Source organism: Gymnogyps californianus, chromosome 4 (assembly GCF_018139145.2).
Source record: "Gymnogyps californianus isolate 813 chromosome 4, ASM1813914v2, whole genome shotgun sequence".
Taxonomy (NCBI): Eukaryota; Metazoa; Chordata; class Aves; order Accipitriformes; family Cathartidae; genus Gymnogyps; species Gymnogyps californianus.
In genome coordinates, this window is record NC_059474.1 from 82,027,518 (window position 1) to 82,048,859 (window position 21,342).

Sequence of the window (21,342 nt, forward strand, 5' to 3'; positions counted from 1 at the left end):
ACTAGCATTATATTTTTGAATGCATTTTTCTTCCTGCGCAGCTGCCCAGCTCCCCAACACTGAAGGTTTATGCACCATAATAAAGAGATTTAATTTTTTTTTTTTCTTCTCTTGCTTCTCCCTCTTTACACCTAGTTCTAATCGGTCAGCGCAGCGATAGGGCATCTTTCCAAACAACTCGGCACAAACATCACCTAGAAAACAATAGCATTGCTAAAAAGTGGGAACAAAAGCCTCAAAATCTCTGCTGGCTGCAGAAACAAAAGCGGATGGTTTTGTTAAAGCTAACTCTCTGTTGGGGACCCATCTTTTTGTGGAAGTTTGATGCTGTGTTCCCTTTCTCATCAGGAAAATCTCCCCAAAGAAATGATCCCAGCCTTTGAGCTCGGGGGCAGTGGGACATCAGGGCTTTAGAGGAGAAGAGGAGAATTTGAAATGAAGGCAGCTTTTCACTGCTGACAGAGCGGGAAAGCTACCTACCATTTTGCAAATGAAGAGCCCTGTAATACACGTGGGTGCGCATGTGCATACGCGTGCATACACGCACATTCTGGAGGTGCTGGCATGGTCTCGGAAGCGTAAAATCTAGGTCTTATCATAGTTTCATTTGGCTGGAGAGGCAGCAACAAATGTTAGCTCCAGTCCTGTGTGTTATTCCAGTCGTATGTGGCACTGTTAAGGGGAATACGTATAACTGTTGCTCGAACTTTCCCAGAAGTAGCTTTTCTGCCTGCCGGGTAGGCTAGTAACACCAGGAAAGATGTGCTGGAAGAACATAAGATCACTTGCCATCTCCTGTGGAACAGAAAATCAGCTGCAACCTGTAGATGCAAAGATACGCCCTCTGCTTTTAATCAAAATGTGCAATGCATCCCTGACAGAGGCTGAAACAAGCATCCTCCTGGAAGCCCACGCAGGTTTATCACCCATTGGAAATGAAGGTTGAAGCCCACTCATCCTGGCACGGTAACTCATTAAAAGTCTGTCCGCAGGAGATGTAAAATGGACAGTTGAATTTTTTAGGACTAAAATGCATTAGTCAGCCTATTTGATTTGAAAATGCTTCTTTCATCACAGCCTGAATTTGGGTAATACTGCCAATAGTTTTTTGGTTTGTTATTTTTTTTTTCAACCAGACACTCCAGTTGGCTTAATTCAGCACTGAAGGGGCGCAGAATTTTGTGTGATGAGCTCCCATCCCCTCTTTTTTATGGCTGTTTTCTTTACAGTGCATGTATATATTATCTGACCATGCCAGCAGGTTTGACTCTCTTCAGCTAACCAGCCTGTGCAGGGAGAAAAAAAAAAAGAAAAGATTTCAGCTGTTCAGCTAGAATTCACAAAGTTGGGAGGGCATTGCTTTCCTCTACGTGCTTCTGAAATTTCCTTTAACAGAATAACTCTAGCAGTTGGGTCTCTTGGAGGTGGGCAAGTGCTTATCAGTACGTGAATCGCTGTAGGTGTCCAGGGAGGTCACGTGAATGAATTGCAAGTTTTAGTTTAAAAAAACCCAAACAACAAAACAACAACAACAAAAAACCCACGAAAGGTTGTGTCATAAAAAGTAAAAGGCTGCAGCTGCCTCTAACCCAGGCAGGCACTACTGAAGCATGTGGCCAGCATACATGCCACCGGCTGTTCAGTCCTGGCGTTAAAAATCAGGGGCTCTCTGAGTATGCTTGATAACAACCACAAACAATAACAAAAATACTGCTAAAATGTTGGAGTTAAAGGACTAAGTTGCAGCTGTTTGCATGTGTGATAGTAAAGCGTGTTCCCAGCACAGGCGGAGTTGTCAAGAAAACCTTCCATCGTGTAGGTACAAATTTAGTCTTTGGCTGTACGACTGGAGTGGGGTGAGAGGATCAGGGTCTTGGTGTGGGCTGTTGGCAGAGGCAGCATGTAAATATATCACTTAAATATTATCGGACATCTGTTTTACTTTCATAAATCTATTTTCTGGGATTTGCCAGAAAAGCAGCAGGTTGGAAGCTCTGCAGGCTGTGCCTCCTCCAGCACTGAGGCACAACCCATCGGACGCGTCGTCCTTGCTACTGGCAGCAAATTGCAGGTCTCCTTCTGTCTGCTTCTGTCAGGGACCCGGCCGAGGAAGGCGCCTCTCATACCTGAACACCTTCCACCTCGCAGCTCTGTGAGGCTGGAGGACAGAGGCTCAAAGGGAGGGGGTGCTTTGCCTGCCTAGTTGGAACCAAAACTGGCCCTGAGGCTGCTTACTCTGTGCTTATTAGATGCTGGACTCCCCCCAGAACCGCTCCTTTGCACAAGCGGCTACACTTACGTCCCGTGAGATTATCTGTGGGAATTAGTTATAGAATTGGTCACCAACTCTGCGGTGCTCACAGTTTCATTAGGGGCAGAAGAGATGTGCTGTCCTTAAGTGAGAACTGTTCTTCTCTTGGGAAAGTCTTCTGAGAGTTTGTTAAATGTAGCAGTCCTAAATTATTCATGTAAAGCATCTTTTGGTTCAAGAACGCTATTTTTTCCTTGCAGAGAAGCAGAGATTTCTTGGCTGTTATAGTTAAAACCATATTTCCATCTGTTTAGATGTTGTGTGGTCACATATGCACATACACATACACACCTCTGAAAGAAACTTTGTTATTTTTTAAGCAAACCAAAACAGTACCATTTGTTCCCTGAAGCATTTATACAAGTTTTTGAAAATTTTCCAGATGGTTGAAATACAACTCTCTGCTTCTGTCTCACTCTATTTCATATTCCATTTCCAAAGAGCAGATGGTGCCTATTGCCCTTCCTGGGTCTCAATGGATTAGAAGTTTGCACAGTCTTGTAGTACACCTCTAGCTGAATTTGGGAGGCTTATGTTCTTCTGTTAATTCTTACAGATGGCTATAACAACATGATGGTACACAAGACGGTAACATGGTATTACCAGCCTGGATGCAAAGACAGGAACTTGCCAAACTCATGCAGATAATGACTGACCCGACTCACATGGGTATTGTCTCAGTGGCTCTGTTCTCACAAAGACAATATGCTCCTAAAGGTGTGTAGGATAAAATACTGTCCAGCTTCTGGGTCATTCTTTGTGTGACTGTCTTGTGCGAGTCTACATCGGCAGCTCTACTGAGGGTCTTGTTAAAGAAAGGCAGCGACAGATCTCATTGCACTCCACGTGTTGATTATTGAAGAAGTAATAAATTCCTTTCCTCCCAAAGTTGGAGCGTGAAACATCTTTGCTATTAAGAGAATGAATCTGGGGGTCTGTGAGGTAGATGAGGCCTTTCCCGTTACCTGTCACCCAACCTGTGGAAGAAAGGACACATCTTGGTATCGAACATCACAGCCTTTGTATTATCGTATTCAGGACTGTCTGCCTGGCACGGCCCACACTCTGTTAATGTCACTTCAGTGATTCCCAGTTTGCACCTATGTCAGCAAAAGCAGAACCCTGAGAGGTACATAATGAATATTTGATGAAATGAATATCCCAAAGATACCTGTGTGCTAAAGGTTGAGTCTGAAAGGTTTTATCTTTGGCTCTTAACCAAAGAGCTCAATTCTCCATTAGCTGAATAGGGGACCTTTTCTTAGGCTTGCCAATTTCAGGAAGGAGGAAGCGTGACAAAACCCACTGCCTCTTCCAGCGACTCTCCTTTAGATGGTTCCACAAGACACATCCTTGCAGAGTGGCTTTAGTCTAACTGGATGCAGACCACTCCACGGCATGAAGCTGTGGCACACTTGGGAGCATGCGGCTTACGTGCTCTTGCTGTGATGCAGTGGAGAACAAGAGCACTGCTCAAGGCAAAAACGTACCTGCACATACCTCCCTCACTTTACGTCATTTAGAGACAGTACATCCCTTATATAGCACATTCTGCAACATGAGAGGACACACAAGAAATGAAGTTCACTGTAACACAAACCTTGCAGATCAACAACAACGTCCGTTCCGTTGGAGAACTCATAGGAGAAATGGCCATAGGCCAGGCCGTACTCTGTGGCTTTGTACTCATTCTTTACTACCTTCGTGTTATTGGACAGCTTCACAAACTCCCCAAGGATGTAGGGCTCCACGCTCACACATCCTTTTATAGTTCTGTCTTCCAGTATCTGAAAAGAGAGTGTTAATGACGGTCATGCAAGCAGAGATGTGAAAGCAAGGATGCTAAAGCTCCTCTAACTGAAGTCTTGTTTTTTCCTCCTAGAACTTGCCATCATAAGATGGATGGAAAGAGTCTCCGTGTTAACCCACTGCTGGTTCAAAACACAGGCTGTTTAGATGAGGAGCTCACGTTTAACTAGAACAAAGGGTGGAACAAGATCCAACACAAAATCAGCCTGACAGGCCAAACTCCATGAGCAATGAACTCTACGAATATCTAGTTTGTCCAGCAAACCGGAAACTTCTTTCAGGAGACTATGTCTAAAGAATAAGCTAGAAAGCTGAAAAGATTTGGCTAAACCTGCACCTGGTCCTTCTTCAGTATCTAAATAACCAGTGGGAGGTTTTGAGGGTTGTTTTAGTCATTTCTATGTTCAGAGACTTGTAAGTACTGATGCCAGACTCTGATTAGGTCTTATTAGCGAGTGGCATAGAGCCAGATCTAATGCCAGAACGGCTAACAGAAATAGTAATATGCATAGCATGCTATCATAGACCTACTCATAACAAAACAGTGAATTCAGCTCTGTACTGTAGAGGGTAGCTCTCCATATTTGAAACACAAGTCAAATCGAAAGTTAGGCATAAGAATAAAGAAAAGATCCTTTACTTTCCCGCTGGGGGCTGGATGTCAGCTTTAACCTCTGTGCCAGCTCACCCAGATACGGCTCCTGCCTCTAACGATCAGGCTGGGTTCTGGCACAGCAAGGCCATTTGTCTCGTGGCTTTGCATGTCGTCCTCACAACCATCATGCAGAAGAAAGAGGGTAGAAGCAAGAACTGTCCTGGCTACACTTACCTGAAACACATAAGGCCATTTTGATCCATGCATTAAGAATTGAGAATTTGAGTCATTGATTTGAACATTCAGAAACTGACTAATTTTAGGTTAGAAAATAGCAGAAAGTTTCCAGACATCAAGAGAGCAGCTCTAGAATGATTTCTTATCGGAAGCAATGAAGGTTAAAACACAAAACACAACATGGCTGCTTTTAAAATAGGGCTTAATGAGTGTAAAAAAGGATTATGCAGTGTTGTTGCCTGTGGTATCAGGGCACTGGACCTGATGAGTCACAAGGAGGCCCTTTCCAGTCCTGTGTTCCTGAAATTCAGCATCATGCAGAAAAGCCCTCAAAGCTGACCTGCAGCAAATCAACTTGTCTGCAAGAACCTCATTCGCTGGGTTCTAGTGAGGTTTAGATGTTTTTGTGGTGCTCAAAATGCATCACTTTGCTGTTCAGAGTTCATAACTACCCCTGAAAATCAATGTTCATATACTGTTAGATGATATAAAAGGCTGGGTAACTCCTGGGCTTCATTCACAAGTGAGTTTCTGACTTCTAACAGTACATGGCATCTTTTCTGCCAGTGCACCCATGAACTTGTAGCTCTGCAGGTAGGTGTCTTCTGTCCTGAAATGAGGAAATACAGCTAGCAGGTAAGATCACATGAATGATAGCGTGTCATCTAGACGTGGCCTAACTGCTAGTATTTTAAAATCAAAATTGACTTAAGACACTCTTCCCATCAATTCCTTTGTATTGCTTAGAAGACAGTTCTTACCAGGAGTACTGCAGATGGGATATAAAAGATTTGGGTAGGGACCTTTTGCTCATACAGCCTTTTGTTGAATTCCGTCACGTAGTACTGGGCAGTCATTTGCCGTTCCACGTCACTGAAATGATGAAGAAGTCCTTTTTCTTCTTTATATTCTTTCCCAACATACCTAAACAAAAAGAGAAGTGTTTGGCATAGCCAGATTTGCAGCAGACTGCACTTGGGAAGCCCTACTTGTGATACAGGAACATCACTACCAAGCAGAGCTTGGCTGTTGAGAAGCAAAGCCAGCTGCTGGTGAAGCACTTAAAATGGCAGTGATTAAAGTTGTGGGTTTTTTCTTTTGTAGCTCTTACAAGCATAAAATGCTGTACTGATCAATCAAACCCTAGGATGGGGGTTTCATAACACTGGAACGTTTAAAGTCAGCTCTTCTTGACTCTGAAGGGACACCTGACTCAGAAGTACTTAAAATACTGTTCTTAACCCATAATAATTCATAAGCTACTTCTAATAACAATCCCAAATCTGCAATTAGCAGTTGGCAGAGCTCTCCTGGTGCTGAGGCCTTTACGAGGCAAATACGTGTTTTTAATCCTCCTTTCAGAGCAGATGCATCCATTGCATAAACCTGCTGCTAAAATTAAAGAAAAGCAACTGCAACACATTTCTGCCTATAGGTATTGCGGTATATCTATATATTGCTATATTGCTACTTCTCTAATGCAAAGCTAGAGGTCAAATAAAAACGAAGCAACATTTAAGCTCCCATGAGATTACCCCAGCACAGACAAAGGTGAAGTCAGGCATAAGAGCTGTCATGAGCAAATGAACGGTAACATGGCTGCTAGAAGACAACAGTGAAGTAGCTTTTTCTTCCCAGAAATTAAAAAGTAGTGTTACATGGAGTGATGGGAAAGATGCCAAAATGCCCAAGAGATTTGGGAAAGCCATAAAACATTGTTGCTACAGAAAATCAGTTAAAATCTAACCGAATGTGTAAACTAGGTTGAAAGAGACTAAAGAAACAATCTTCTCACACTGTGACTATGATTTCTGTAGTTGTCCAAGTGAAAACTTGTGCTGTCTTCCGAAAATACTTGATAAAAGCTACTGTCTAACAAGGCACTGGACTAGCTGAATCATAGCTATAAGACTAATCTTACCAGACAGTTTTCACTCATATTTACACAGAAGTAGCATTGATAAACATTTTGTTTCAGAAATTGATTTGGTCAATACCTTCCCAGGCTTTCTTCTTGGTGCAGGAAGTGTATCCAAAATGCACTTCTCTGTTTGCCCTCCTTTGCCACGTTCAGGTAGTCCCCAATGAACACAGCCGTTTCTTGGCCTGTCCAGAGGCCTGATTTCTTTGAGTATTTTAAAAGAAGAGCAGCTACAAAAAGAAAAGACCACAAGTAGAATGGGCAATTCCACAGGACTGCTCTAAGCCTGTGCTAAGGGATGAAATAACCAGCACCCAGGAGATAAGATATTCAAGCTTCTCTGAAAGCAAAGTACGGGGCTACAAAATATATGCTAAGAGGTATCTAGGTGTAGAGTTGGATATTTTACATTAAGGACAAAAAATTGCTAAACAGGCTTGAGACATGCAAGATGGGATGAGCCCTAAGTGGGTTGTACTTAATGAGCTCAATGAGGCAGCCTATAGTGGTCTTGCTCCTAGCTTCTGTATTTCTTATTATATTGATCAAGTGTCTGCATATTAAGGTATGGCTGTTATTTATGATTAACTTAATAATCGTTATCTTAAATAGACAGTTTGCAGGGATGATATGTGGAATCTAAATGGGAGACAAAACCAGAGACTCAAGTAATGGGGTAGAAAGGGCTTGATGAACTGGCACAGGGAGTTCAAGCAGCCTAAGTTAGCTCTTGCATGAAGGGACTGAAGCAGGAGGGACGGAGTGGGCATGGAGATGGAGCCCATTTCCATCAAGCTGTGACTGATGTGCAAATGGGTAAGAAAGAATAGGAGAAAATGGTTCAAGGGAGTGTTCTTCCATTGCTAAGATTCTTATACAAAAACTCATAAAACAACAAAAAATTAAGTCCTAATAAACGATGACTAAAACATTGTGTTAAAAAGCCTCAGTCAAGACTGTTCTCTGTGGGAGTACCTGTTGCTGCGTGAAAATGCCCATCGCTGTGTGGAAACTTACAGTATGCTTTACGAAGCTGTTTAGACTTAAAAATTCCAGTAGGCATCAGTCTCTGGACAAGCCAATTACGTTCTACCCCTGCCAGAAGCTGCACATAATCATCGTCCCTCAGAAATCGAGTGTCAAGGATTTCTTCCTTCGTTCTCCCAGGCATGAAGACAAAACCACTTTCCCTTGGGTTCAGAAACGGATCTTCAGGGGAACTCTTGGGCATCTGTGCTGATTTGTACGATGAACTCAGAGATGAACTGGATTGTCTCTTGCTGCTCACCATGTCCCGAGACTTTTCTTCATCTTCTTCAGTAGTGACACAGTCAAAGTGCTTGGTTATGGATATCTTTCCCCCTGAGGGCAAAGCTGGTGGTGCACTGGGAGTTGACTGATGCTTTGGAAGAGACGCCGTCGGATAATTGTTTACTAAGTCTCCAATACCGATGAAATCAAATTCAGTGTCATCTATTGTTTCCGCTTGCGTGTCAACTTCAGGCACTTTGAGAGATCTGTTTCCCAGAACGGCAGATTTCCTCAGCCAGTCACGCACAGAGGAGTCGCTGGCCGTTTTCGGCTCGATGCTCGTTGGTAGTACAGAAGCACCCCCATTTGTGGGTGGACACAACTCAAACGAGGGATCCTCTGTGCTATCTGCAGTTTCTCCTTCTGGGTGGACCCACACAAACTGGCTCCGGGGCCAGGACGCAGGGGTGCCTCTGCCGCCCTCCCTGCCACTGTCCTTGGTCCTGCAGCCCAGCTCCACCCGGGAGGAGGACTTCTTCTCCTCCTCCTCCTCCGGCTTGGTAGGAACAGAGTAAGGGATGGAGAGGAAAGGAACCGTGTTGTTCACCTCCCCTGCTTTCTTTTCTGAAGAGCTCTTTCCACGGTGTCTTCCCTCCCGCAGCTCTTCTCCGCAAAAAGACGCCTTCTCTTCCAGCCTCACAGCTAGAGGTGTATCTACCTCTAAGGAAGGCTGAGGAGATCCCCGACAGCTACGCAGAGGCTCTCGAGAAGGAGGATGCCAGGCCCTGGGAGGCAATGAGCGCAAGTATGCAGCTTGACCATTTTCATCACATTCTGTTGTGCAGCATTGCTCCTCTGCTGAGCCCTTTTCCTGCTGCTGCCCTTCCCTGGGAGACCCTTTGCTGCTATTACAGTTTAGTTCCTCCCAGCTGGAAGAGTAACTTGATTTTGACAGCTTGCACCAAGAGCTCTCTGAAGTAGTGGTTTGACTCCTGTTTTGCCATCTGCTGAAAACACTGTTTTCATCATTTATTCCTAATGGCTCAGTCTTCTCATCGAAGGAAATTTTCATCACATCAGAACCAATGTATTTATTTCTCTGGCCACTGAGTCTCTCTGAGCTACTTCCTGTTGTTGGTGAATTCAGCATTTTTGTAGCACCTTTCCTCCGCCACACTATTTCTTCAGTAGTACACACAGTGTCTACATTTTTGGTTTCTGTTCTTAAGGCTGTGATACAAGCTCCCACTTGGGTTTCTCCTGGTGTGGTTTTATGAATCCTGCAAGTATTTTCAAACACTTCACACACTGACAGATGATGCTGAGAATGCACGGCAAGGATTTTGTCAAAGTTGGCTTCCCCTTGCAGGACAGGTTTTTCCACTGTGCCTTTATAACTGTCTGGAACGTAAGACCTGGCATCGGAATTAGGGAAGCTTTCCACTTGCAGGCGCTTCTTCACGGATGTGATCAGAGACATGATCTCTTTGGCAAGCATTCCTTTCTCTTCCTCCTCCGTAAATGCAGTGATGTATGAATGCAGTTTTCCCATGGCTTCTCTACATAGCTGACTCACCTCACGGAGTTTCTCACTCTCCCCATAGAGCCATCGATGCACGGTTGTGAGGCAGAAAGCAGCTTTAATAAAACTATGGAGCTCCTGCTTGCTGGTGATGGGACTCTTATCGTTCTTGGTGAGGAGGCCGATCTCAAAGGATTCTTTGGCTTCGGACAAGTAGAACTTTCTCTTTTCTGGGGGACAGTCCTTGGAGTGACTATAGGACAGCAAACACACCCCACGGATGTTCTGGGAGGGGATGAAAGAGGAATGAAGGAATTAAAAACCTGGACCTCTGTCAGAGATAAATAAAGAGAGGAAAAAATATGTTTCTTTCCCTTACACAATTTGAAGCAAACAGCGGCTCTAACTGCCTGCTGCTGCGTTTCCTGGAGGAAATAATCTTGCTCTTTTTCCTTTGAAATAGAGCTGGAGTTATAGGAGAAGCAGCATTCCCAGACGGGCTTGAAAGCCCATCCTCGCTCTGTGGACAGATACTGCTTTCCGCCCATCTGCTTAGCTTCTGATTGGAGTTCAGAGCAACATATAGCATCATCCCCACAACACAGACAAAATACTCTGTATGGTGCGATGTTTGAAAGCCGGATTAGAGCCAAATTTAATAGCCGGGACTCTTCTCTTATACAAATAACACTTTCAGAATGAAGACTAATACTTACCACGGCTGTGAGAACAAACAGCGGGGTGTACTGGCTGTAGGCTGCCGCTAGTTTGCAGGCCTCAGCAGCTGCTAATAAGCGATGACTGAACTCTCGGAGAAGGCTCTAGTGAAAAGAAAAAAACAAGAGGAAAACCTTATCTCAAAGGCTTTCTTTTCAAAGAGACGGGTCTACCTGGTAAGCAAGCCTGTTAGATTGAAGCAAGGCAGCTTGGGATTTGTTTCTTGTCTGTTGTAGTTCCCTGAGCTCCCTGAGACCTTTGAGTCTTGACAGAGCAGGACGTCATATGTTAAAAAACAGCCAGGTCTGTTTCTGCAAGAGCCTTTTTGCTCAGCTTTACCATCGATGTGTCACTTTTTGACCCTATAAATATTCTATATATTACACAGACATACACACTCTGTAAATACTCTTAATGTTTTCTTTTTCCTGAAGCAAGGCATTCTTCCATCTAGGTGCTAATGAACTTTTTCACCAGCAGCAATGGAAGCTTCTTCAGCCCTCTCAGCACAGGAGAAGAACCGGAGGAAGAACAAAGTGTGGGTGAATGTGCGACAACAACATACAGTCCCTCTGAAGAATCTACACACACAAATACCAAACCAAGTCTTACCAGGTCAGTCTCAGCACTGGTTTTAAAACGTACATAATCCTTCTCATTCATGGAAGCAAAGATGTCTGCCATAATACCCAAGGAAGTAGCAATTCCCTGAAAGAGAAATGGAAAATTATCATAGTGTTTTTCCCTTTGTATTTTGAATTTTACTGCTCACAATAAAGTAGGTTCTGTGTAGAACATACCAGAAAAAAAGCAAAACAAACAAACAAACAAGATCCGAAGAGAAGCACTGCTAAGAAATTCAGAGACGTCATCTTGGTAGGGTTTTATTAATTTCAACTTGCAGAAAGTGTAGCCTGGTGGATACGTATGAGTTTCCATGAGTGGCAGCTATCCCTATTACCACTTGCTCTAGGTTGCCACTTAAATAGCATTGCATTTGCCTTAGCATTGCATTTTCCCAAGGTGCTACTTGTAACAACGAAAGTCTCATGATACCACCAAAAGCCGCATTAAGCCCTTGGCTAATCATATCTGAAAAAAGATTCAATCTGTTTCACCGTTGTTTTTCAGAAAAGACCACAGAAAGCCAAAAATTATGTTTAAGAATTGGCCAGTTGATCCCAGTCTTTCTAAAAAATCCAGGGTGAAGATGTCTAAAGAGATGATAGAAGTAATAAATACTCATCACACACAGCCTAAGAAAACAAGCAGCTTTTTTAACACACTTCCCTAGCTTATTGCACTGTTTAAAAAACAAATAAACAGAGTTGGACAAAAGTCAATAGTTCTTGGTGTTGATATAATTGGGGTTTTTTTGGTAATTTGTAATTGCTTCTACAGAACCAATTAAAAAAACAAGACACAAACATGTAACATATAGATCTATGAACTTGCTAATTGACTTTCTCTCTGGAAGATTTGATCTATATGTGCTAGCTAAGGGTCTGCCCAGCTAAATAGTTAAGAATGCCAGGAAGTATCTGTATGCTTTCCGCAAAATTCACTACACATCTTTGCTCCCATAGAAATGTTCTGAGCTTGAGGTCAAGCTTTAAGGTATGGCAGAGGAGAGGTGACGAGGTCTGGTTTTGTGGTATATCTTGTGCTGGGGTACAATTACAAAACTTCTTAAAGCATCACCCTAGGACTTGCAAGACTTAGGTTCACACTCCTGTTTAGCTACGGACACACGGTGTGACTGTTGCTTCATCTACAGTGGGAAGATTAGCGCGGCCAAGCCTCACAAAGGTGTTAAAGACGGATACGGTAGCTGTTGCAAGGTGTTCAGATACTGCAGTGCCAGGGAACATCCATCGCCCGCAACAGATAGTGTAGTGCAGTTCAGCAAATAGACATGCTTGGGTACGAGGAAAAAAAAAATTAGCCTTAGTCCTAATAAATAAATGAAATCTATGGCTGCATTCTGGGATTAGTCTGTCTTGTCAGAGGCACCTGTGACATCCTAGGTGATGGTTCTGCTTAATGAAAACTATTACTTTCATTCCCCTGCAGGAAAAAAGGTGTCCGTAAGTCTGTGTATGCATGCGGAAACAATGTGCAATACAGACTTCGGCTAGAATATTTGTCCTGCATGTTAACCTTGTCTAAGGTGCGTAATTGAAACGTTATTGCTAAAAGACTTTTCTGAAGTAAACAAAAGCTAATCTGGAATGATTATTAGATTGGCAAGGATATCCAGAGTGAAAAGGAAATACTACCTTTTTATCTGGTTGAGGAAGTTTAAAATATCCCACAACTGAAGCCCAAATCAACTCTGCTGCCTCATACCACATCCCTGAAATAAATCAGAAAAATAGTCACTAAGCAGATTACTGCATTAGTTTATGTTACACCTCCTTGAGTCAGGAGCCCTGAAAACAGTATAAAACCATACCATGGCATTTTTTGCTTTGGTGACACTGAACATTTATTAGTTTCCTTTAGCTTTTGGCTGCGCATAAACGCACATTTTATGCTCATAAAAGACTTCAGCTCAACAGTCATGGAAGATGAAAGGTCACATAAAAAGCATAAAATTAAGGCTGTTGGCCTCAAGTACCAAGCCCTGAATACAGAAGCCCATCATGCTGAAAACTAGGGATTTTCTTGTCTTGAGAGAGGAAATTGCTGTGATGTACCTGGGATAAACTACTGCATGCCTTTGGGAACAGCAAATTTGGGAAAAGCATTAGCAAACATGGAGTAGCACAGGGAAAAAGGGAACGACATTTCAGAATGCTCCTCGACTTCTGGTAAGATTAGTAATAAAATGATAATTTCTAAAATGTGTTTGCTTGGTACATGGCTCTAGGTCGTTGCTGCAAACAGACGGGTGTACAACTCATCTTCTGTGGCTGTGTTATGGGCATCAGGCAGGTGTTCCACGCAAGCTAAAACCCTGACATATGCCACATGTGCCATTTTAAAGCTTGACTGCAAAGGAAAAAAAAATAGGGGAAAACCTTGCACAGACATTTATAGGAAAAAGCCTTACCAAGCTTTTGCAGAATCTGTCCTCTGATTTGCAAGCAGACTGACTGAACGAGAATCTTATCGCTTTCCTTAGCATATCGCCAGGTACCTGCAGAAAGAGTGGAAAAACTCAGTAAAGAATGAAAAATGTTGCTGTCATTTTAAGCCTCCGAGGGTAACCTAAATCCCAGTGAATTGCCAGGATTCTCCCCATTGAATTCAGCTGGTTTGAGTCAGGACTTACAGTCAGATAGATGGCAATGTGACAGTGCATTAAGGAATGTAAGTAGACAGCTATATGGGTTTGTAGCTTGAGTGACAGCTATATAGAGCATAAAAACAATCTAAAAAGTGAAAGGTACCTCTCCTTCTGTGAAGTAACAAAAAGTCATTGTATATACACATTGCACAGAGTGCCACTAAAAACCAGTCAAAAGGATTAATACGGGATATCTTTGTTGTCACCAGTATATACAGCAGAGCAAAATACTTTTAACCATTGGCAAAACATGTTTTCTTTTCAGATATCAGTATCTCATGAAGATTAAACGAAAAGTTTTCATGTTAACACAGTATGATTAGTTACACAAAGTCTTTCATTATCAAATCGATATTGGATTTCAGAATAGAATATGAAATAAAATCACTAAGCTTTCCTAAGTATTGTGAGCATTTCACTGTAATTCTCAGCATGAAGTATCTGTTCAACAACACATCTTCAATGTTAAACAAACAAGTATTATCATTGAATATTATGAAAATAATCTTAAAAGCAAAGCATAATCCCAAGAGAGATGAAATGCAGTGTTTTGCCTAGCCAGTTCTACTTTAATAGTGATAGCTGGTATTTTGTTTAAAGTTCTCTTGCATGAAGGCCCTTCTTGTATGAGAATCTCAGTTCCACAAGAAAAACAAACCAACAAAACTCAGAACTGGCTTCTTAAATTCTCTAAGTTTCATGGTTGTAGAGAAACCTGAATGTGTTGACTAAATAAACCCCGAAGGCTATGAAAATGGAGAATAGATATCAAACCCTAAAATATATTGTCTCAAAAACATAACTAAATAATAATTACGGATGTCTGTCAAAATTAATGAATTCTTACCAGTAGAAATACTACATATCCCTCCAGATCTGAAACAAGCCACATGACCAGTAGTGTAGTCATTTGACAGAAAGGGGAAAAAAAAAAAAAAAAAAAAAAGAGTAATTTCTACAAACACCATCATGCATTAAGGAATGGTCCCATTTTTACAGTTTTGCACATCTATCCTGCAATAGAAGCGCTGTAAGAACCAGGATGCACTCTCTTTTTTTCTTAACTCCAAAAGATACTAAATAATTGCACTGCAGTCTGCTACAGGTCTAGAATAAAGTATTCATTTAGTTCATAGGATCAGTGTGAATTTGGAGGATAAGCCTTACTCTAACAACCTGGATTTTTGGGGGGGAGGGAGTCGTCTTAGTTTTCTAAATCAGTCCATTGCTTGAAACTGGTCCACATTTTAAAATTCTCTGGGCAGAGAAATTAGTAGGAAGGCTGTCAATCCAGAATATTTTCCCACCTAACTGAAGATACACAAGGATGAATTATGGAAATTTCAAAACAAAGTTGCAGTTTCCACATTTTAGCAAAGAATGGTGAAGAAAAGACAAATGTGATGTAAAGAGTCATTACTGAGATCAGATTGGCTGTATTTGAAGCTTGTGTGACTGTTAAAATTAGTATCAAAAATCCCACCAAAATAGCAACTATGAAACTGGAAAAGAAATATGTACGTACCTGTTGCTCCATTGTCATTAATAAGGCTGCTTAGGATATACTCAGCTTTTAAAAGTTTACCTGATTAAAAGTAAAAAAAAAAGATAGAAAATGAATATAAAAATGTATCATGTGGCATGAAGTGAACAAAAATAGTCATCAGTGAAAGCCCCTGCAAATTGTACTCTTCTTCCCAGCACTGTCAGCGTGTCCACACTTAGACTAAACTTTCCAATTAAGCATGCGCTGCAGATGCTACCTCATGCTCAGGAATCTCTTTGACACAGGCTATTTCACATACACAACAAATATTGCAGAAAATGCTGATGAGGCAACTGTTTCTAGCCAGACACTTGCTTCAGAAAATCTCATCGAGCAGCTGTACGACATTTAACCTGATACATCCCAATATCACCTGCGCATAGATTTGTTGCTGTCAATAGTCATAAATGTACATGCACTACATTCTATAATACGTGGTTGCACAGTAAGATGAAATTACATATATATCTGTTTTACTTAACACACTACACATTCCTGGAAGAGTGCTTAATCTTAAAATGTGAGAAAGTCTTCCTTGAGCCAAGCTCCGGTATTTCTGTTGAATTTCTGTGCATGCTGTCTACGTTCTACAGTGCAGCTTCAGTAAACCAACTGCAAGGAGAAAACAACAGCTACCTCTCCTTTACAGGGAAAGCTAAGGCTGCACGTTGGTTTCAGACTAAACCCAAGCCCCGCAGTGTAGGCATGTGGCTCCAGGCACTCATTTCTTGCTCTGCTCCTTCCCGTGCCTTGGGCTGCTGCAGGATTCAGAGCAGGGGAGGTGGCAACAAGACTGGGGCAGGCACTGAGCTGCTGGCCACCCACCGGTTGGGATTCCCTGCTCTTATTCCTCTTCCAGAAGAAAGTAGTCTAGCCTGCTTCCTTCAGCAACAGAGCTGCCGGTTTGTGTCCCAAGGAAACACGGGTTTTGGAAACCCATTTTGGTCTCACTGGGGAGTTCACCAGGAGGGGAAGCTCTGCAGATGCACCTCAAAGCCAGCTGACTTGACGTCCCACCCCAGAAACTGTAGCTGCAGGCTATGCTGCCTCCCTGTCACTCTCTGCCTAGCTTTTAAGAACCATCTTAAGCACAGAATATATAGCCAAAAAATATATAGAAAGGATGCAGCATGCAACACAAAGCGGGGATTCTGCCTTTCAGTCCCGTCATATGGCTCAGAGGTTTTGTCACATGGCTGGAGTCACCTGTGGCAGGCCTGATGGGCTGCAAGAGATGCCGTAAGGTCTAATTTGATCAGCTCAATTCATGTTGAACCTTGCTTTTTGTCTCAATTGTCCAGCTGAATTCAAGAAGGCTGCTCCAGCCAGTGAAGCAGTGTAAGTGTTGGCTGAACTAGCCCATCAATTGCAGTGTGCCAGTATCCAGCCACCATGGCAATGGGAGCATGAGAAGTCCACAGCCACAAATAAAAATGGCTATGCAGGAAACTTATAGTTCTCTTTTCTGCAAGTAAAATATTCCTCAGCTGGGTTTTTCAGAGCAGGTTTGTCTGGCTTTGTCTTCTTCTCCCCAGTGGGACAGTTGGAAGATACATTAAAAATCCTTCACGTGTTGCCCACATTATGGGAACGATGGAATTTTTTTTTTTTTTAAATCAGTTTATCCTCAAGGGGTTGTAAGCTGCATTGTTTGCATAGTCAAGTGGTCCCACTGAAAAAAAAAAAAAGCAGCTGGGACAGTGCAGAGAAAATGCCGGGATTCTAATTTACTTTTTAAAGGCCCTTGGTCAGAAGTATAGCAATTCAGATATCCCTGTTTGAAACCAGCAGGGAAGATTTGTTAAGGAACAAAAGCTCCAATTAGTATTTTCCACACCCTTTCACAATTTTCTCTCCTGCTTTTGCCTCTGAAACCCTTTATATCAGCCCCTTTGTGCTAGTGAGAGGAGCTGGGAGGGCTCAAGGGGGCTGGGAGTGGGCTGCGTGTTTGAAAAGATGGCACCGGGGCCGTGAGCATGTCATCCCCAGCAAGGGACAAAGTATCTTCTTCAAAGTCAAGTAGTTCCTAATTGGGCCTGAGCTGAGAAAACGGAGCCGTACCTGTGTTGACGGAGAGGCGAGCCTGGCGGATGAGCACCTGAGGACCGATCGGCGTGGTGGGCTGCAGCCTGTGCAGACCCTTGGCAATCTGAAGAAGTTTGCTGGAGGCATCAATCCAATACAGGAACCGGTCAATCAGGAACACAATAGCAGCTGCCGTTATGCAGTCCTTGACCATGATGGAGGCTTTCAAATAAACCTGAAAAGAACACCAGTGCCATGGGGCAGCCTCGGAGAAACTCACCTCGCAAAGGCTCAGTGAACTGTCTACAGAAAATATTCGGCTTTACTAACCCTCTGCCTAACGGTGCTGCCTACGTACCATCTTAGAACAGATGCAATATCCTTAGTTATTTCCTGTAAGGTGGCTACGCAGTTTTACAGCAAGTGAAGTACTGAACATTACAAGATGCAAATATTCACTAGCAATTAAAAGGCTGTCTCAAAATTTCTACTCACCTTATAATCTTTATCTCCCTAGGCATTTATATAACGGAGAAAGTCTTTGTGGCAGTGATCAGATACGATTTATTATAACCTACAATTATGATTATTCCTGATCATATTTTCATTTTTAAGATAGGAAGGTTCCAGCGGTTTATTTTGTTTAAGCCGTAGATATCATCCTGATTTTTTTTTGGTCTTTCTAATTGTTGTTTAGTATTTGGAACTGCATAATTTGGTGGTCCGTTAATGAATTTAAATCATGCCCAACAGATTACTAGCAGTAATAACAATTAGTTTAAAAGGAGGACATGAGTCTGGAAAGACTGGAAATGGTCACTATAGCCATTGTCCCAGATGGAGCTCAAGTCATCCGCTCCTTTGTACACCACAAACAAGCAAACAGGCCAGGAGTCCGCTGTTTTTCCCCTGCAGGTGATCTTTAATGACTAGTAAGTCTGTATGAACTCTCTTGGATTCCCACAGCGGTTGAGCCACCACACCGACATGAGGAATCAGCCGGAGCTGTTGAGATAGCATGTCGTTAAGAGGACAGGAGGCCAGCAAAGACAGCCACGAGGAAGCACACAGCCTCATCGCAGTTGCAGAAGTCCACATGGACCTGGAGACATCTACTGACAACCGACCCCTTCCCATGGTGGGCAGGGGTTGGGACTCCTGCCCGGTGGAACAAGGAGGTGCTCCACACGCTGACATCCAGGCGATTCCCTTTTTACAGGTTTGTCGTGCAGGATGGGGAAGATGGCATCCAGTCATTGTTTCACTGGAACATCTGCCTGAAGTACAGCCATCGGCTGCAAGGAAAGACCCATCTCTTCAGCTATGGAGCCTCATGAGTGCCCTGACCTGTCTGGCTTCCTGGCCACCAGCCGTTCAGCAGCCTCACGCTGCCTACGGCGAGCCCACCTTCCTGCTGGCCTGGCTCAAACACCTGGGAGCTGGCAATGGTCAAGTACTGCTTTGCAGTGTGGTCAATCACAAGAGGAAAGAAAAAACAGAAAACACCTTAAAACACACAAAGCCTCCTCAGAAAAAGGATGCGTTTCTCATCTCATTCATGTCAGCGAGTAACTCCACTCATGACAGAGTAAAAGCAACACAGGGGAGGGAGGAACAGGCCCCACAGCACCATCAGAGGATGAGAGACTGCCAAGAAAACTTTGTCCAAATCCCCACTAAAACATCAAGTTTGGCAGCTATCTCCCATTTTTGTCTTAGCACCAGCCTCCTTCCCTTGCCCTCCTTGTGTAAACGTACAGGCAGAGCCAGAGAGACAGCAATGTCCATGAACTGCTTTAGACACCGCTCAGGCTTCTTGGACTCCTCCCCAGCCCCATTTCTATTCTGTTTGCTTTTAGCTCAGAGCCCCACAATCTGACAGCAAGACTCCTTCTTGATTCTGAGCAGCATAACCACCGTCTGAGGTGTGCAGGAGAAAGCCCATGTCAAACCGTTTGGAGAAGAGCCTACAGTATACAGCATGAAGGCCAGCTTGCAGCACCGATCTGTTGCAAGTATTTGCTAGCTTGTTTGCACTTCAGCGAGGCGGATTGTACAAATTTCCTTTTTTTTCCTGAGCCCGAGTTGGATTTTCTAAGAGGATGGCACTTGAAAAGGATTCCTCGAGCCGGGCACGCACAACTCCGCTTGTGCCGGCCAACAATGGAGGAATCCCCCTCTCTAAGCACCTGTAAACTGACACTGCAAACCAGCCATTCGAAATGCTCATCAACAGGCCATATATTTAAGCACAGAGCATCGCCTAATCTATTTTTTTTCCTCCCCTTCTTCCTTTAATAGATCGGAGCACAAAAGCCTGAGAGAGGGTGACCTACCAAACAAAAGAGCCTTTGAGTTCCTAGGAAAAGTAGACTTGGAGGAGGATGGAAGGAATCCAAGTGGCCCTATTATTTCCACTTGCACTAATTAGACATTTTTCTGTCAGCTATTGAGCACTGCTGAGAGGCCAAACTCACTGAATTCATTTCTAAAGTGTTTACAGAAGTTTGCATCTGTTTGTGTCTCTTCAGGAGGAAAATAAGCACTTCAATAGCATTGTGGAAAATCTAAACGAAGCATCCTATTCTGAAGGGCTTGGCAGTCTTGCAGCTGCATAATTTAACTCTCCGCTCAATGCCGAAACCTCTTGTGTCCCTCTCCAAACCCAAATGGACACAAAATGTAGAAAAGTCAAGCCAGGGAGAGAAACTCGGCTATTTTTTTTTAAAAGGCAGGGCTGCATGCTGTGTGGCACACAGAAACACGGTTCGATGTCAATCTTTGCAATTACGTCCCCCCTGTTCCGAGCAGTACACTGAGAAATTAATACCCGCTCCTTTCATTCCCTGCCAACTCGTGTGGCTGGAAAATTCCTCAGCACCTACAGCTAATGCACCGGCGTGCTGGGCACGCACCCAACCCATGCACAAAGACCCTCCCCACGCCGCTCCGAAATGAAAGGGGGGAGCGGCTCCCTGTTACCCAGCCCAGACCCAGGGAAACCCTATTGACTTCCAAGATGTCACAGCCTACCCCAACACAATCAGAAACTCGGTGCTGCTCACCGCAGCCCGACACTTTGTTCTGCATAGTGGGCTAGTGCCCAAAACAGATTTACTCACTTTCTTTATCGCTTTAAAGCCGATGTAGGCGCATCTACACAGAGAGAGAGAGAGAGCGCGTGAGGTACGTGCGCACTTTGTTTTCACGTCTGTGTCCATGATGTGAAATGCATATGTCTAATTGAGTTTATGACACAAAGGGAACCTCGCGGCTGGGAAGTGGAATCAGGTGGTGAGAGAATTAAATTTGCACCAGATTTCTATACATGGACCATTGGGGAAAATGCAAAACAGCCTTTAGTGAAGGGTTTTTTTCCTTAATGGCAATGAGTGGGAGGGTGTGCTGTTTGCATGGTTTCCTGCATTAGTGGGTTAGCTCCTCCTCACGCCGGGGCTGAAGTTTGGGTCCCAGCTTTGGGTTCAAAGCCACGACGCCTCCTTTGCATTGACAATGGGGGCCGCTCCCAAGAGAGGGGAGAAGCTCAGAACCGGGGCCATCTGGCACTAGGACTGGCAGGAAAGCGTCAAAGGGAAATTATTGGTGCATAGTAAATGAGGACGAGGAGGAGGGGAAGAAAATAGGGGAAAATCTTTATGTGGCAGCTGATGTAAGAGGAATTACAAGCCCAAATAAATGAAATATTGATTTAATCCACTCTCTCTGCCCTCTTTATAAAGCGAAGATCCTGGAGGCAACCCCCCCACCCCAGCCTGCGGGCTCTGGAGGGTCCCCTTTGGAAAAACGCCTCTGCACGCGGGCAGGTTAGAAAGCAGGGGCAGGAATCACTTCATTTTCAGAGTGTCCCCGCAGTTTTGCAGACACTCTGGATTTCTGTGTTTGCTTATATCCCTTCATCTCAGACTGTTTCAGTCTTTGTTTCATTTGTAACTGCAGTTGAGGTTTAAAATCTTAAAAAAAACCCCCAAAAACAAGAGCAGTCAACAAAGAATTTCTAATGCGGTGCACAAGGCAGGAGTTTCAGTGACATGTACTTCCAGGTGCTCTAGTTCTCTCCCAAGAGCTGTTCCTAGTTAGCACTTCACTGAACCCTAA

At 43.5% G+C, this 21,342-nt stretch overlaps 1 protein-coding gene across 1 annotated transcript in view; it reads right to left on the reverse strand.

Annotated features, from left to right (window-relative positions):
- Positions 1–2,658: 2,658 nt before the first annotated feature.
- ALPK1 (alpha kinase 1) overlaps positions 2,659–21,342 on the reverse strand; it is a 30,289-nt gene continuing 11,605 nt past the window's right edge. The window contains exons 3-13 of the mRNA XM_050896191.1: positions 17,263–17,461; positions 15,181–15,240; positions 13,419–13,505; positions 12,643–12,719; positions 10,976–11,071; positions 10,363–10,467; positions 7,891–9,931; positions 6,950–7,103; positions 5,714–5,876; positions 3,912–4,098; positions 2,659–3,288 (exon numbers count right to left, since the gene is read on the reverse strand). Of these exons, the coding sequence (XP_050752148.1) occupies positions 3,092–3,288; positions 3,912–4,098; positions 5,714–5,876; positions 6,950–7,103; positions 7,891–9,931; positions 10,363–10,467; positions 10,976–11,071; positions 12,643–12,719; positions 13,419–13,505; positions 15,181–15,240; positions 17,263–17,461 (3,366 nt within the window). The 3' untranslated portion in view covers positions 2,659–3,091. The remainder of the gene's footprint in view (positions 3,289–3,911; positions 4,099–5,713; positions 5,877–6,949; positions 7,104–7,890; positions 9,932–10,362; positions 10,468–10,975; positions 11,072–12,642; positions 12,720–13,418; positions 13,506–15,180; positions 15,241–17,262; positions 17,462–21,342) is intronic.